The 18,247-nt window shown below is 40.1% G+C and overlaps 3 protein-coding genes across 10 annotated transcripts in view; all 3 read right to left on the bottom strand.

Moving 5' to 3' along the window:
- Positions 1-3,545, bottom strand: part of trdn (triadin) — a 31,444-nt gene extending 27,899 nt beyond the window's left edge. For 6 of the 7 annotated variants that reach the window (XM_084000269.1, XM_084000274.1, XM_084000275.1 and 3 more), the window contains exon 1: positions 2,785-3,545. In XM_084000269.1, coding sequence (XP_083856395.1) covers positions 2,785-2,803 — 19 coding nt within the window. In that variant the 5' untranslated portion in view covers positions 2,804-3,545. Of the gene's footprint in view, positions 1-882; positions 990-2,784 lie in introns of all 7 variants that reach the window. The other variant, XM_084000270.1, reaches the window with a different exon arrangement.
- A 1,682-nt stretch (positions 3,546-5,227) lies between these two features.
- LOC311007195 (uncharacterized protein) lies at positions 5,228-7,643 on the bottom strand. The gene is made up of 5 exons (XM_084000294.1): positions 7,608-7,643; positions 6,281-6,469; positions 5,758-5,963; positions 5,571-5,601; positions 5,228-5,355 (listed from the first exon to the last, which is right to left on the bottom strand). The coding sequence occupies exons 1-5, from the start codon at positions 7,627-7,629 to the stop codon at positions 5,264-5,266; spliced, it is 540 nt and encodes a 179-aa protein (XP_083856420.1). The 5' UTR covers positions 7,630-7,643; the 3' UTR covers positions 5,228-5,263.
- A 5,094-nt stretch (positions 7,644-12,737) lies between these two features.
- LOC311007194 (uncharacterized protein) lies at positions 12,738-16,049 on the bottom strand. 2 transcript variants are annotated; one of them, XM_084000292.1, is made up of 6 exons: positions 15,927-16,049; positions 15,672-15,697; positions 14,977-15,165; positions 14,471-14,676; positions 14,312-14,342; positions 12,738-13,303 (listed from the first exon to the last, which is right to left on the bottom strand). In XM_084000292.1, exons 1-6 carry the CDS (start codon positions 15,956-15,958, stop codon positions 13,209-13,211), a joined length of 579 nt encoding a protein of 192 aa, XP_083856418.1. In that variant the 5' UTR covers positions 15,959-16,049; the 3' UTR covers positions 12,738-13,208. The 2 variants fall into 2 exon arrangements, with proteins under 2 accessions (XP_083856418.1, XP_083856419.1); XM_084000293.1 differs by having other exon boundaries at positions 15,822-16,023.
- Between the last annotated feature and the right edge of the window lie 2,198 nt (positions 16,050-18,247).

The following is an 18,247-nucleotide window of genomic DNA, read 5'->3' as shown; positions in this document are numbered from 1 at the left end:
TTGGTCATGTGGATAATATTTTATATAAATTCGAGCTTTTAGTGCTAGTAACATTTCAGTCAAATGCTTGAACAAGTTTGATTGATCAGTGTAACTGTGAAGAGACTGTAAATATCCTGATGTGAAGGAAGTACACTTACAAAACATCCTGTTTCAGTCACAGTTACTCTACTGGCAGGCTGTATTCATTGAAAATAAGGCGACAGAGACTTTTGAGTCTTTGAAATCTGGCCAAAGTTGTGATTTTGTTTTTTTGTAAGTTACTTTACTACAAATGCAACAAGTTGATATGACCCACAGCGGTTTCACTGTCAATCACTGGAAGATTCAGTGCAATAGCTGACACCAGACATTTTAAGTTGTGGTTTCTGAGCACAGATAGATTTTCTGTCATAAGCATCAGGCCGACCACATCCTGTAGTCATGTGTTGTTGTGTGCTAGTTGTGGTAGTCGATTCAGAGCAAACTTTTGCTATAAAATATAGGTGCCCAGTGATGATCCATTTAGCTCTGCCAGCTCACTCAGTGGTTATCTTGTTGTGTACAGCAGATACTGGGTAGATATCTGCCGTGCCGCCCACCAATGAGGTAAAACCCACTGTCCATTTCCTCTTTTAGTTTAACCAATAAACCACTAAAATACTGAGGCCATGTTTTTATCCTGACACTTTGACCTTATGAATCCTCTGTGAACTTATTCAGAAAAACCCACAGTTAGATGTCAGAATCACTGTCAATAAAACCAATTTAACAATTTCTAGACATCATAACTAGGCATTAAAATATAGAATATTACAACTTGTAAATCATTCTTCCCCCCATCAGTCTGACGCCTCTGTTGGCCAACACTTTCTAAACCCAACTCTAAATGGTTTGACCAACCATCCATGTACGATTCCTCCTTTTATGGCTGACTTGTCTTTACACTGTGGATGAGATTTCTGTTGTTACTCTCGCTGCGTATCCATGGCAGCTCATCTTGCGGTTACCTATTTGGTCAGAATACAGAGAACTGTGGTCATAACATCTCCTTAGTAAGTGCACAGAGCGTAGCAGAGGCCTTTACGCCCTGGCTGGTTAAGTATTGTGATGTTATTGATCAGGTTAGTGGCTTGGTTGAAGCTGTCTCCGTGTCCCCATCTGCTGTTAGTGTTGCACCTGCTGTAATGTCCATTTAGACAGATTGAAATAGTATAAGTGGTATGAGAAAATGGATTACAGGTCACCATAATGACAAAGTAGAGACATCACATCCTAGGTAGCACTGTATCAGCTGTATCACAGGCTCAGTGTCCATCGTATGTGTTATTTGTAATCAATATTTGGAAAATATCAATTTGTAAATGTGTACAAACAGCTAATGTTTGTGCTCCACTTTTATACTGGAGTCTTATACTGTATGTGATCTGCTCACTGCCTCACAGACACCAGCTCACTTCTCTAACTATGGTCTGTTGTATAAACACTTCTGACTGTTTCGATGAACTGTCATAACTCCCATGATGAGTCTGAAACACACTCGCTGCCAAAGACTAGAAAAGAAGCTACATATTCACCAGCCAAAGAAAAAGGGATAGAAACATGACAAGAATCAAGCAGGTTATAGCAAATTTACCAAAATGTGAACATCTCCTTGTGCATAGTTGCTCATAAATTATTATTGTAAAGCACTGAAAGGTTCCTCTGTTTATGTGTTGTACTGTAAATGCAGCAGTGTGAGAAAAATATTGGAAAATATTGTTGTCTTTTACAGGACCGTGGGCCGTCCACAGTTTCAGTTTGTCTAAGTCAGTCCTCATGTGACCGGAGGAAAAGAGAAAGAATAAAGAGGAACAAGTGAGTAGGGCTTTTACCACAATTCATTTCCTTGATGTAAGGAGATTATTAAGAAGTAACTGTGAGAAAATCCTGAGAATACCAGAAGAATACAAAGGTTCATTCTTGACCTTTGGAAACAAATGATTTCAATACATGTTTCCCCAACTAGTTTTTCTCCAAATCTTAGAGCCAAACCTACAGTCTTGGATGATTAAGACCATGATGTGACTGATAATAAGCCCTGAAGCCCTGGCAATAACCATGGCAATGCATTAATATCTGAAGAAAACAGAGCTTTGTTCCAGATAACTGGTTAGTTATCCCTTATCTAAAGGCCCTGCACACACACACAGGCCAGCTCTGTTGAGGTTAGTGTTGTCCCGCCCTCACACCAGTGCATTGAAACACCCCAGAGGACCACAGGGCTGTCAATCAAGTTCATGCCCACATGGTGCCAAGAATCTGCTTAATCAGGTAAATCAGGTTGAAACACCTGCTGTGTAATGAAGCAGTGACATTCATGAGTTCTCGAGATTACAAGCTTTAGATCTTCGATGGCGACCACAGCTGCCCTCTGCCTCTACACTTGCCGGCATTTGTGATTTCATCACCCACAGACAAAACCCAGTGAATCTGGTATCACAGCAGTGTCGTTTCTTGACGTGGTTACATGCTATAGGAGGCGCAGTGTTGATGCTGACAGACCTCATACAGCACTGTCGATGTCACAGGGGCTTTAAAGCTGCATTACAAATAGCAGATACATGATAGCAGCATATTTTTAGCTGCTTCCAATCATGAAATCCCACCCCCCCCCTCCAACACACACATACACACCAGATAGCACAACATCACAGTGTCTGTGTGCAAAACAAAACACACAGAGCTTCACATCTACACAACGAGAAGCTTCTGTTATGTAATAGAACTGTGACAGTAGTAATACTTAATGCAGCGATACTTTACCTTCAACTGTTTCAGTCATAGTTTCAAAATAAAAGTTCAGTTTCCAACAGTAAATCCTTTGTGCAGATTATGTTGCCATGAAAGCAAATATTTACAGTAGATCCTCAACTCGTCTGTGCAATTTAATCCCAGTCTTTAATTCCAATCCAGCAACGTCATGTGAATGTTTGGAGCTGAGGATATGTGGAAAACCTGAACCCTTTGGCCACCACTGGTAACACTACACCTCTTTTTCCATTCCCAGGACTTAAATCTGCACTTTTTTCTTTTCTTTTCTTTTCTTTTCTTCTCTTTTCTTGTCCCAGGAGTCAGACACTGTCGGCGGGTCCAGATGACGGCGGGGTGAGGTGAGGTGGTCCAGGTAGGTGACTTCTATCCCAGTGGTTGACTGTGGGGAGACAGACAGAGACCAAGCTGAGGTGGTCACCGTCTTTACCCTTTGCTTGGTAGGGACTGGTGTTGTAGATCGAGCAGTCCTGCACCCCCCCCCCCCCTCCACCAGCTCTGACAGAATTAGACCGACCAGAGGGACTGACGGCCGATGTGAGGGAAAGACTGACTGGGAGAGAGAGCTTCAAGGTAACTTTATACCCCCCGGCCAATGTTGGTGCTGGAGTGACGAGATCACAGTGTGGCCCGTGGTTTCACTTTGCTTTAACATAAAAAAATCTTCCTCTTTATTAGTTTTTGTCAAAAACCTTCAGCTGCCAACGATCAAACTGTGAATCTCATTAGGTGCTATTAGGTTCATGCTATGTGTCTGAGCCTCAGGCCCCGAGTTATTCTTAGAGCGGATCGCTGCTGCTGGTATTCTGCTTCGCCTTTTTAGGCCAGAGGCGTGACCTTAACACCCCACCCCATCCCCCCACCCCCCGGCTGCCCCCCTCCATGTTAACTAATCCCCCTCCACCAGAGCTCTGCTGCTCAGTGCAGAGCTGTCATCAAGCAGAGAGAGAGCGAGAGAGAGAGAGAGGAGCAAAATGGCTGAAGTGTCTGCTGTGAATTCAAAGTTACATCGAATTTGTGTCAAGATTATGGCATTTAAAGTATTCAACAGGATGCCACCTGAGAGACACACAGAGTTATTATGATTGGTTATACCAGTCATACCTGTGTGCACAAATGGCTTCACGTGAAGGCAGGGCTGGAATATCAACAGACACACACTGTTGTTTCTAACTCCCTCTCTTTGCATAGTTGGCTAATTTTGACTCTGTTCCCTGTCATGAGTTTGTTGGATTTCATTGAGGGTTTTAAAGGGGAACTATGCAAGATTTTTTTTATCTTAACTATGCTACATTTTCACCTTAATTAAACAGCTTCAGAGTCCTAGTTCTGGTTAAATCAATGACTTGTAACTAGTTCCAGGGAGAATAGAGGCTCTCTGCCTTCCACCTAGCGTCTCTTGGCTGAAAACCAACCTTGTAAGATCAGAGCCTCCGACCCGGTGTCCCAGCTCTCGTCTCTGCGGCACCGCCACACAAACGTAACGCGCCCCGTAACCTGTAATCTCTTGTTTATGACAGATAAGACTACACAGATATACACATTGTTACGTGTATATGATAAACGACATGGAGGAGAGGAGGGTTAGCAAAACAGCGGAAAGGCGACCAGACTTGCTTAGTTCCCCTTTAAATGCTGTCAGATTACCCAAAATGCACTTTGTTTGGATCTGAAACTACTTCACATGTTCAGTCATTACACAGTTTTCCCTTTGCTCACTGGGCTCTGATATGAATGAACTAACACTATCAAACAAAACTAGCTTTTGAGTGAGAAATCAGCGTAGATGCCTACCTCATTTGTTTCATACTGTGTCTTCAAGGCTTAGTGTAGTTAGTTCATGCCAACTAACAAATTCTCAAATGAAAAAAAACAAAACAAAAACATCATATAGTTTCTTTGACTGAACAGTTTGTATTTGTTTTTGGTGAACCATACAATCTTTATATTTGAAGCAGCACAGAGAGGAACACTTTTTATTTACAGAGATGTCCATATTTAAAACAGTGCCATCACAGGCTACTTCACCAAACACATGTACACAACAGAAAAGCTGTATATCTGAAGCACAGTCACTGTCTGGTCACTATCCCGGCTTTACATCCTCATTAAACAACAGATTAACATTTTTCCATTTCTATTTCAAGTATATCAAAACAATACTCATAAACCTATTTGTACATTTTTTGTTTTAAATTGGTTGTTGTTCAAACAGTCCAATTGATACAAGATGCAAGAGTATTCATTTCTAGATCTATTTAAAATGATCAAAGTTAAATTGAAGTACTATACACACAGTCATTTAAGTGTAAGGCCTGTATCTACAGATCTGCTCCTCCTCCAGGGTAATATGTGACCAAAATCTTCATTCCAAAAGTAAGCACATAGCACATGTATTTTGATCCCCTGAGACTAATGTAATGTCATCATGTGACTCTGATTCCTTTTGATTTAGTCATGACAGTGACAGCTGTCAGCGCATTTCCTTAAATTTTACGACTAGAACCACAAGGAGAATCAAAATGATGAAAAGCAACAAAAGTAAGGCTATCTGTCGCTGAAAATCTGAAAAAGAAAAACAGAGCAATGAATGAATCATCTGGTATCATTTACAAGTTTAACAAGTCTTTAGTTTTGGGAAAAATCCACTGGATAAATCAGACAGATGAAGCCTCATTTGAGAATCATCTGAACTTCAGAATAATGTTTTTGCGCAGCAGGATTTTGTTATGTTGGATCAAAAGCCAATATGAACTTAACACACCAGAAACTATACTTACGTCGAAGGACTTGAGAAACAAGCAGCAATCCCTGCAAGGACAAAGGAAAGAAAAGAAAAGAACAAGAGTAATGAAAATTAGTCATCAAACTATATCATTTCAGTTGTGGAACACACTCATAGTTGGTTATTGACAGTATCAGTAGATTTACTGATGTCTAATACATTAGAGGAAATCCAGTCATTACCTTTGACAGTTTAAGAGACTCCTGGATATTTTGCCATGCGAGGTCATTGGTCTTAGAGTCCAGGAGTCTGTCCTCACGGAACAGACAGTCCACTGTGAGGAGGACGTTTGCTTTGTTCACCAACCTCTTGCTGTCAGCTACAACATGGTTAGGATTAATGGTGTGATGCATTACCACCAGAATCACCGGTTTACCCACTGTAGCCGCTGAGATAACACAACAAATCAGTTAGAGACAAGAAAATATTAATGCATACTGTATGTCTGGTTCTTTATTTCACTTGCTGTTATCTATTCATGTCAGAATTATATCATATCAACCACTTTTAGACAGAATAACAGTGTTACTTAAACGTCTGAATAGATTCTCTTTTCAAAGACTGAGAATGTGTAGCACTAGGGGTCTGCACTGAAACAAGTCAGTAAGATCTGTTTATTGTATTTCAACAACAAAATAAGAAACTTTAATCACTGATTAGTCTGTATACATTTGACCAGCCTGTGTAGAACTGGACAACCATTACCATCTCTATCCAGGGCCTCGTTGACGTCCGTTCCCACTCGTGAGGAGACAGGACAGAAAACCACACAGTAGTCACACTCATTAAGAGAAAACACCTGAGTGTGGCCAGCTCCTCTTAACTTGTTAACATAGCTCTGATGAGCGTCATTAGTTTTTCCAGCCACATCCACATAGAATTTCCTCCAGTGGGCTGGAGACAAATGAAGAAAGATACATTTTAGTGCTTAAAGCAGAAGTAAGTGATATATTTGTGTTAATATAAGTCTTAAATAGTTATATCTTCCGACAGCAATCACTTACATAGAGTGTTTGGACCGAAACACGGGTCTGTCAGTCCCTCTGCTCTGCTCTGAGCCGAGGAGAAAACATTTATCGTATCCTACAGTTTTTATCCAATGAGGAGAGAGAACGGCATGCAGGGCTGTGTGTGCAGCCAAGGAACGCCGTGAATGTGGTGACGTAGCGACGAGGACTGTTATGGTGCGTTCAAGGAAACTCGTATTTTTCCGACCGTGAAGTGGTACCAGTTCGATCTGGTACGAGTTCACCGGTCGGAAGTTACGAGTGGCCGTTATAGTGACTTTCACCGGTAAAACAGGTCGGAAAAACACGAGTGGGTTGCCTGAAACGCTACAAAGTCGTAAGTTGTGACTTGAAGCTGTAATTTACGATTTCAAAAGCCTGCCTGGAACGCAGCATTAGCGAAAACGACCGGACCACTCACTTCTGCTTTAATGATCTGTAACATAACTGTGCTACCTTAAACTGGTCTGCTGAGTTTATGAGCCAGTTCATGATTCATTATACACTAGCAGCCCATTTTACAAACAAGTATCCAGCATAAAGATATTTGCCTTAAAGCCCCTGTACAGACTTTTCATTTAGTGTTGATTTTGGCGGCCCCTGTGGACAAAAGCAGTGGTGTTTTGCCGGAACGAAGACTGCATTTTCCACTGTCGTGAAGACGTTTGTCTGGCCGGTGCGTGTAGATTTGTTTTGGAAACATCGGAAAGAAGACGGGACTTGCTTTTTTTTTCTTCCTTTTTTGCAGCGTAATGTATCTATTCGTATTGTTTTGTCAGTGGTCCGACCCGACCATGCCTTCCAAAGGTATAGAATTAGATTAATAGCGTATCTTTACACTGATGGGCTCATTTGCTGTTGTAGGTAACAGAGACACATCAGCAGAAACCAGAGACTTTTGCGTATCCAGTTAAAAGCTCCGTACAGGGGCTTTAATAGTTTTAAATGGTTGCTAGTTTACTATTGAACTATAGTTACTGTAGTAGTTGATAATTGCATTCAGTTCACTACAATGGTTTCCTCACCTGACATCTGTTCCTCAGACATATCACTGAAAAAAAGAGAATGAACACCATTTTACAAAACTGAATAAAGCTCAGTTAGTTCAGAAAATCAAAGTCTTAGCTGCTCTCAAGTTCAACTCTTTTGCCTACAAACACTTTGAAATACCTGACAGGTGCATAATCTCCTCTCCGATGCATGGTTAGAGATTCAGCAGTTCAGCCTCACACTCACTATCTATAACATTTAAAACAGCTTACTTACGGAATAGACTGATAATTTGCTTTGTCTTGTAGGTCAGCTCCACGACTGGTTGGCTCATAAGTAATGAGAGCTGTGTTGCTGCAGTTTGTTTCACTTGTGCCGTTGAAGTGACCACTGAACAAGAAGTGTGGAGATGAGATGTGCTTTTGTGTCACATTTTCATAAGCGTCACACACACACACACACACACACACACACACACACACACACACACACACACACACACACACACACACACACACACACACACACACACACACACACACATTGAGAGAGAGAGAGAAGTGGAAGGAAGGAGAGTGAAATGTCTTAGCACAAGGGGAGAACGTGCAGCTTTAAAGGGATAGTTCAACATTTGGGGGGGGCGGGGGACCAAAACATGACACAGTTTCTTTGACTGACCAGTTTTTATTTGTTTTTGGTGAATCATACCATCTTTATGTTTGAAGCAGCACAAAGAGGCAATAGTTTTTATTTTACAGAGATGTCCATATTCATTTAAAACAGCGCCGTCACAGGCTACCTTACTAAAAATGTTAAACATGTACACAACAGAAAAGCTGAAGCACTGTCACTGTCGGGTCACTGTCCCGACTTTACATCCTCATTAAACAACATATTCACATTTTTTCCAAGTATACTGTATATCAAAACAATACTCATAAACCTATTTGTACATTTTTGTTTGGACAATTGGTTGTTGTTCAAACTGTTTGATTGACACAAGACTATGACACAAGAGTATTCATTTATAGTTATATTTAAATTGATCAAGGTTTAACTGAAGTACTGTACACATGGTCATTTCAGTGTAAGGCCTGTATCTGCAGGTTTGCTTCTCCTCCAGGTTAATATGTGACCAAAATCTTCATTCCAAAAACATCTGTATCGGCCCTCACTAACTACATTAACAGATATAAGAAGAAGGCACAAACAGTGTAGCACATGTATTTTGATCCACTGAGAGTAATGTAATGTCATCATGTGACTCTGATTCCTTTTGATTTAGTCATGACAGTGACAGCTGTCAGCGTATTTCCTTAAATTTTGAGACTAGAACCACAAGGATAATCAAAATGATGAAAAGCACCAAAAGTAAGACGTAATACTTTTGGCTTTCCGTCACTGAAAAGAAAAAGAAAAACAGAGCAATGAATCATCTGGTATCATTTACAAGTTGAACAATCCTAAAACTACTTACCGTACCTGAGCTTATCCTATATATTATAATTATAATTATCCTATAATGCAAATTAAATTCAAGAAAAACCAAGGTTTCTTTACAACCTGGGTTTTATTCTCATAGTTTTGACCATTAGACGTGTCATTTTCATTAAATTAATTCATTACAACGTGATCACAGCATGCAGTTATTTAGAGAAGACTCACACCCAAAACACTGTCTCTTATATTTGACACAGATACTAACTTCAAACAGCGTTCATTAAGGCAAACACGCTAAATGGATTTCACATTGAAATTTTGCCCGTTTGAGAGACGCAATCCTCGGTGCGCCCGGTTAGCAGATCAGCTTTGTGCGTGCAGTCAAGTTTGCACACGTTTTTATACACGCAATCCTTTAGTAGATCCGGCCCCAAGTCTTTAGTTTTGGGAAACATCCACTGGATAAATCCGACAGATGAAGCCTAATTTAAGAATAACCTGAACTTTAGAATAATGTTTTTGCACAGAAGGATTTTGTACCTGTTATAGCAAGAGCCAGTATGAACATAACACACCAGAAACTATACTTACATTGAAGGACCCAAGAAACAAGTGGCAATCCCTGCAAGGACAAAGGAAAGAAAGAAACATGAGTAATGAAAATGAATGGTCATTCAACTATATCATGTGTATCATTTCAGTTGTGGAACACATTCATAGTTGGTTATTGACTGTATCAGTAGATTTACTGATGCATACATGAGGAAATCCAGTCATTACCTTTGACAGTTTAAGAGACTCCTGGATATTTTGCCATGCGAGGTCATTGGTCTTAGAGTTCAGGAGTTTGTCCTCGCGGAACAAACAGTCCACTGTGAGGTGGACGTTTGTTTTGTTCACCAGCCTCTTGCTTTCAGATATAACATGGTTAGGATTAATGGTGTGATGCATCACCACCAGGATCACCGGTTTACCCCCTGTAGCCGCTGAGATAACACAACAAATCAATCAGAGAGAAGAAAATATTAATGCATACTCTGATGTCTGGTTGTTTATTTCACTTGCTGTTATCTATTCATGTCAGAATTATATCATGTCAACCACTTTTAGCCAGAATAACGGTGTTACTTAAAAGTCTGAATAGATTCTCTTTTCAAAGACTGAGAATGTGTAGCACTAGGGGTCTGCACAAAAACAAGTCAGTAAGACCTGTTTATTGTATTTTAACAACAAAATAAGAAACTTTAATCACTGATTAGTCTGTATACATTTGACCAGCCTGTGTAGAACTGGACAACCATTACCATCTCTATCCAGGGCCTCGCTGACGTCCGTTCCCACTCGTGAGGCGACAGGACAGAAAACCACACAGTAGTCGCACTCATCAAGAGAAGACACCTGAGTGTGGCCAGCTCTTCTTAACTTGTTAACATAGCTCTGATGAGCGTCATTAGTTTTTCCAGCCACATCCACATAGAATTTCCTCCAGTGGGCTGGAGACAAATGAAGAAAGATATTTTAGTGCTTAATGATCTGTAACATAACTGTGTATAACTGTGCTGCCTTTACAAGGTTAAATAGATCTCATATATACCGTATAGTCAAAACACTTTTTGTACTACTTCCTGGGGTATCGGGTATTGATAAAAAAGCACTATATAAATGTAAGCCATTATTATTATCGTTAAGATCTACATTCACTTTCTGTTAGTGTAAGGCCTGTATCTGCAGGTTTCAGTTTACTATTGCTCTATAATTACTGTAGGAGTTGATAATTGCAGTCAGTACAACAAAATGGTTTCCTTACCTTGCCTCTGTTCCCCAGGCACAGCCCCATGCATATCACTGAAAAAAAGAGATGAACCTTTAGTCAACACCATTTAACAAAACTGAATAAAGCTCAACCAGGTCACAATATCACAGTCTCAGCTGCTCTTCACTCGCATTTATTTGCCTAGAAACACTTTGAAATACCTGATAAGTGCATAATCTCCTCTCCGATGCATGGTTATAGATTCAGCCGTTCACAGCCTCACTGGTCACACTTACTATCTATAACATTTAAAACAGCTTACTTAGGAAATAGACTGACAATTTTCTGTTCTCTTATATGTCAGCTCCACGACCGGTTGGCTCATAAGTAATGAGAGCTGTGTTGCTGCAGTTACTTTCATTTGTGCTGTTGAAGTAACCACTGAACAAGAAGTGTTGAGATGAAATGTGCTTTTGTGTCACGTTTTCATAAGCTTCACACATGCGCACACACACACACACACACACACACACATAGAGAGAGACAGACAGGTGGAAGGAAGGAGATTAAATCAAAGTTTAACTTAAAGTGATACGCCAACATTTTTTTTTTCGTGTCTTGCCTCACTCCCGAGTCCATGACAAGCAGATAGACACCATCCTTTCGACTGTGCGTGCAGTAACAAGGGAGATAGAGCCGTATCGCCCGTAATTAGCCTAGCTCAAACGCGTAGTTTCGGGTAGTGTTAGCCTGCCTCCTACCCGAGCCGAAATCATCAGTCAAAAGCTGATTTCATTTTAGCTCTAAATTCTGTAAATATATCACTTTATCAACATTTCAAACATTTTTAGGCGAGAAAGTAGCCGTTTAGATCAGCAGTGTGTCATTAATTTGTCTAAATACCAGCTGTTTACAATTTTGTTCAGAAAAAATCAAGCTAGCCGTTGTGACCAACGCACTTCCGGTTACTTTCACAAAATAAAACACTCGTTGCCATTTACATACAGAAGTGCTTTTACTTTGAAATAGGAAGCTAACCTACCCTCGATGTAGCTAGCTTGAACCAAAATAAACGTTTTGACCGATCTTGTCCCGTTACCGGCATTTGACCGCTCAAGATGCCTTACCGGAGAGTTCGGAAGATCGGTCCGTTTAGAGTTGCTGAAGAGTGTCTCTGATGACTTTAGGTGGAGGCAGGCTACCATTACGGATACACTTCCAGCGTTCGAGCTAAGCTAATTACGGGCGATACGGCGCTATCTCCCTCGCTACTGCACGCACAGTAGAAAGGATGGTGTCTATCTGCTTGTCATGGACTCTGGAGTGAGGCAAGACACGAAAAAAAAAATGTTGGCGTATCCCTTTAAGTTCTGTCCACATGATCATTTCAGTATAAGGCCTGTATCTGCAGGTTTGCGCCTCCTCCAGGTTAATATGTGACCAAAATCTTAGTTCCAAAAACATCTAAATCAGCCCTAACTATACTACAGTAACAGATGTAAGAAGAAGGCACATAGCACATGTATTTTGATCCACTGAGACTAATGTAATGTCATCATGTGACTCTGATTCCTTTTGATTTAGTCATGACAGTGACAGCTGTCAGCGTATTTTCATAAATTTTACAACTAGAACCACAAAGATAATCAAAATGATGAAAAGCACCAAAAGTAAGGCTTCCTGTCGCTGAAAAAAAAAAAGAAAAACAGAGCAATGAATCATTTGGTATCATTTACAAGTTGAACAATCCTAAAATCCTAAAACTACTACTCTTAGCTTATCCTATTAGAATCATAATTATCCCATAATGCAAATGAAATTCAAGAAAAGTCAAGGTTATTTTACAACCTGGGTTTTATTTTCATAGTTTTGACCATTAGACATGTAATTTTCATTAAATTAATTCATTACAGCATGCAGTACAATTTCAGAGTATCCAGAAAGAAACACAAGCAATCCACAATAAAAGAGCTGTAGTCATTACTTTATTTAGAAATGAATCACACAAAACACTGTCGCAATTTTGACACAGATTCTAACTTCAAACCACCGTGGAGACACGTAAGATAGTAGTTACACACCTTTGTTTTCATTGGATTTTGTCTTCCATAGCTTACATTAACTGTGTAACCATAGCCAGCACAAGCTGAGCAACTACAAAAAAGGCTATTTTCATGTGCTACACACATGGTCATATTTGTATTGTTTTAATATAAAGTTGCTTAAGAGCTGCCCTTCTTCCATCATTTCCTTCTGAACATGCTTCAGATACTGTATAATACATGTGATAATTTCCTCAACCTTCATAACTAAAGTGCAGAAACAGCAATAATAAGCAAGCTTTTACACACATGGCATAGCACATTTATTTTGACGATTATATAATAAGTTATTGTGATGGTGTGATACTGATCCCTTTTATTTTATAAAGTCATTCAGCAAGCTATTTTACAACAACAACAACAACGATTATCACTGCTGCTGTCACCGTGATCCCAACAACTCCAGCTAAGATGGTCCGCTTATTCTTCTCCACAACTAAAATGAAGGAAAACAGAGCAATGAGTCATCTTTTAATATTTACTATTTGATATAAACAATCCAATCATATCGAAATCACTTTATGTATCAAACAACCTCAACAACACATCACATGACAGTGGCAACATGAACACACGTGTTGTTCACACAGTAAGCACAGCACAATAATAAGTAAACAAAAAGTTAAAAAATTAAGAAATTCTTTTAAAAAGTCTTGTTCCTGGCCCACAATTGTATATGCTAAGTGAACCAAACCAAGCTCTTCTGTTGAATGCGAAGATGGATTCAATCAAGCATTTGGAGAATGCAACAAGAATTGATTGATAATCTTTAAGGTTTTCAATTTTACACCATTCCCGAAATGACTTTGCTTAATCCCATCATGCAAATGAGGGGAAAAAAAGAACATTTGATCTCGGTTTGATATCAGATATCAAAATGAATTGATAAAATACATTTATTAGTTCCTTAAATCTGACCACTGGGTGCAGTTTCACTGTATCCACTGTGGAAAGCAACATAAGCACAACTCAATGTAGCTTATTTAGTGACCACACCCAAAAACTGCTGTAGTTTGTATGGGGCAGAATAGCTCTTTGAACTATAGTGGAGATGCATTGCATGGTCATTTGTTTTCACCCCAAATGAATGCCACATTTGATACTTGTTTTACATCTCATCAGGAGTCAAATGTTAACTCATCCAATACGACTGATGGCCACAGCTATGAAAACAAACATGCTTTCTTTACTGCTTGTATACTTCACAGCAAAATTGGCTTTTAACCACAGAGTTCTGGTGATGTGCCATTTGGCTTCAAATTTCAGGCTGTAACAGCATCTCATCACCAGAAAACAAAGAGGGAGTTTCGTTCCATTAAGTCTTTCGTTTTGGGAAAAATCTGAACTTTAGAATACGGTAATGTTTTTGCACAGAAGGATTTTGTACCTGTTATGTTAGATCAAAAGCCAGTTATGAACTTAACACACCAGAAACTATACTCACATTGATAGATTCGAGAAACAAGCGGCAATCTCTGCAAGGACAAAGGAAAGAAAAGTATATCATGTGTATCATTTCAGTTGTGGAACATACTCATAGTTGGTTATTGACAGTATCAGTAGATTTACTGATGTCTAATACATGAATAAATCCAGTCATTACCTGTGGCAATCCAAGAGACCTCTGGATATTGTGCCATGCAATGGCATTGGTGTTAGAGTCCAGGAGTCTGCCCTCGTAGAACAGACAGTCCACTGTGAGGTGGACGTTTGCTTTGTTCACCAGCCTCTTGCTGTCCGCTACAACATGGGTAGGACTAAAGGTGTGATGCATCACCACCAGAATCACCGGTTTACCCACTGTAGCCGCTGAGATAACACAACAAATCCAAGAAAATATTAATGCATACTCTATGTCTGGTTGTTTATTTCACTTGCTGTTATCTATTCATGTCAGAATTATATCATATCAACCACTTTTGGCCAGAATAACAGTGTTACTTAAAAATCTGAATAGATTCTCTTTTCAAAGACTGAGAATGTGTGGCACTAGAGGTCTGCGCAAAAACAAGTCACTAAGACCTGTTTATTGTATTTTAACAACAAAATAAGAAACTTTAATCACTGATTAGTCCGTATACATTTGACCAGGAACTGGACAACCATTACCATCTCTATCCAGGGCCTCGTTGACGTCCGTTCCCACTCGTGAGGCGACAGGACAGAAAACCACACAGTAGTCACACTCATCTACAGTAAACACCTCATTGTGGCCAGCTCCTCTTAACTTGTTAACATAGCTCTTATGAGCGTCATTAGTAGTTCCAGCCACATCCACATAGAAGTTCCTCCAGTGGGCTGGAGACAAATGAAGAAAGATATTTTAGTGCTTAATGATCTGTAACATAACTGTATAACTGTGCTACCATAACCAGGTTAAGTAAATCTCTTGTCATCAAAACACTTTGTAGCAGCAGCAGACTAAATATGGGATCCAACAGTGATCCAAGGAATGTCGGACACCGCCCCATAACAAGTCCAAGATTTACTTTCACTTTCTGTTAAGGCCTCCATTAACTCTTGGCTGATTAATATTAGCAGCTAGTTGCTAACCTAACCGACCTGTTTGGCACCGTCAGGTTCACAGTGTATTCTTACCAAAAGCAGATGTCTGTAGCTGGGAACAGTCTGCTGATCCAGTTAATGATTCATTATACACTAGCAGCCTATTTTACAAACAAGTAACCAGAATAAAGATATTTGCCTGAGCAGCTTTAAATAATCACTAAATATAGTTTACTATTGAACAATAGTTACTGTAGGAGTTGATTATTGCAGTCAGTACAGTACAATGGTTTCCTCACCTGACATCTGTTCCTCAGACATATCACTGAAAAAAAGAGATGATCCTTTAGTTAACACCATTTAACAAACGTAAAAAAGCTCAGTTCAGAAGATCAAAGTCTCAGCTGCGCTTCACTCGCATTTATTTGCCTACAAACAGTTTAAAATACCTGACAAGTGCATAATCTCCTCTCCGATGCATGGTTAGAGATTCAGCAGTTCACAGCCTCACTGGTCACACTCACTAGCTATAACATTCAAAACAGCTTACTTACGGAAAAGACTGATAATTTGCTTTGTCTTGCATATCAGTCCTACGACTGCTTGGTTCAGAAGTAATGAGAGTTGTGTCGCAGCAGTTACTTTCACTTTTGTTTTCCCTCCCTATGTGCTGTTGAGCTGACCACATAACAGGAAGTGTGGAGATGAGATGTGCTTCTGTGTCACGTTTTCATAACACACACACACACACACACACACACACACACACACACACACACACACACACACACACACACACACACACACACACAAATATGGAAGGAAGGAGGTTGAAATGTGTGCAGTGCAGCACTTTAGTATGCCGTTAGATTACAGAAATAACCTACTGTGTTATAGCTCCCCCACATGGAGGGTGTAGGTAGTCTAAGTACAAGGGGAGAACAGGTTTAGCAGCAGGAGAACCAGTTTAGGTGGAACCAAAGTGGGCGTACGTTACAAAAATTGCAAAAATGTTTGCTTTTTTGCTGTCTCTGTAATCCTTCTTCCGTTTTTTAAAGTGTATTAATTATTTGGTCTGGCGCTGGATTGAACCCAGCCTCGGGCATCTCTTCCCCAAGTTCAAAGATAAGAATTACTTTAGCTTTTCTTGTAAATAAGGAAAGTAAACGCCAAAATTGCCACTAAACATTTAATTTATAGTTTAGTTTAATACGTTTATTTGTATCAGGAACGATGTACAAAATAAAGATGCTTTGTACCGGATTTAGCTTACTAGCTACTTTCCATCCGTAATTTCTTTAGCAGACACACCAAATTCTTTTTCTCCAGGTTGTCAGTCGCTCCTCCTTCCTGCTCGTCTTCACAGCCAAGAATATGACACCCCACTGATGAGGGCACAGTTTGCATGGAAGAACCAACTATTTTTTTGGTTACTTTGAGAACCGACTTTCCAGGTTTTGTTATTTTTTTGGTCGAATTTGGGTACCAGAACCGGCACGGAGCCCCAACGGTGTGAAACCGCTATGTGTGGAAAGACTAGACAAGAACCAGGAACAAACAAACTCCCAGAGAGACACTGCACAGAGACAAAGGAGTGACCATCTGGTGTGCACTGAACTATGAACTTGGATAATTTTGATAAAAAAAACAGTCATTTTTACTGTATGCTTGACTTCTCTTATCCCACTCCCCTGGTGCAGTCAAACCTCCCCATCCAGGCAGGCTGCTGCCACGAGGCCCCGCCCCCCTGGTCCCAGTGCTGCTGACTGCTGCTGCCTTCAGGGTCAGCTCCTAAGCTTGTACAACAAAGTGACACCGAGTGAAATACAGAAAAAGAAAGAGATCACTTTTTTCTGATGGCTGTTGTTGTTGAAGACCCCCCCCACCCCACTCAGAAAATGTGTTTGGCTTTTTGGTGTTTGATTTAGATGTTTGACCGTCGCCTGATGAACTGTAGTCCAACAACTGGCAGTAACATTTTCAATGATGTGATCACAAGTGGTCAGGTTTAAGTTTATCAGTCCACACCTACCTTTAAAATGCGTCTTAACATTTTTCTCTAGGGACAACACCTGATCAGATCTTGTCTTATATGCTAATAAACAGGAATGCATTGGAGCGACTCCAACAGGTGGACCTGTTGGCAATGTGATCGGACCTCTAATCCATCCTCTATTGAGTATGTTCATGTGTCTAAGGACTGAAAACCTGTGATCAAATCCTCCGAGGGGATGATGTCAATGCCCCATTGCCCCATCTGAACTGGGCCTATCAAAGCTGATCTCCAATTCATTCATCTGCCAAAGGGAAGGAAATTTCAAAGAAGAATGAAATTTGAGACATCACTACTACTACTACAACTAGGATTTTTCAGTCCATTGGGAGACTGATCCAACAGGTAAAGATAAAGATATCATTGTTGGTTGAGAAAACTGCAGCTCAAATCAGTTCACTTTAATGTTGGGCAGCTTTGGTGCCATGTTTTATTAAAAAACTGCTATAACAGGGCACTTTGTTGTTTGCCACTTGGGGTCAGGGTTTTATGGATATCGCACAATACAATACAAGTTGTAGCCATAACTACAATCCCGTCCCAAGTAACATTAAAAGATATTACTCAAAAGGGACTTGGGGTAAAAAAAATAAAAATAAAAGTCCAGCAGCCCCTCCCGCCTTAGGGGCCGAGTAGCTATTTTTTTGCTCCTGCCCCCCCAGCTAATTATTCCAGCCATGGTCAACAAGGAAAGTTGGCATTTTAAGATGATTGTTTATTTGTTACATGGATCCCCATTAGCTGATGTCAAGACAATCAGCCAGTCTTTCTGGGGTCCATAATACAGCGAAGATTAAAATAGAAAGTTGGCTGGTGTCACTA

This window comes from Trachurus trachurus (assembly GCF_905171665.1).
Source record: "Trachurus trachurus genome assembly, chromosome: 24".
Lineage (NCBI taxonomy): Eukaryota > Metazoa > Chordata > Actinopteri > Carangiformes > Carangidae > Trachurus > Trachurus trachurus.
This window is presented reverse-complemented; position numbering and strand designations above follow the sequence as displayed.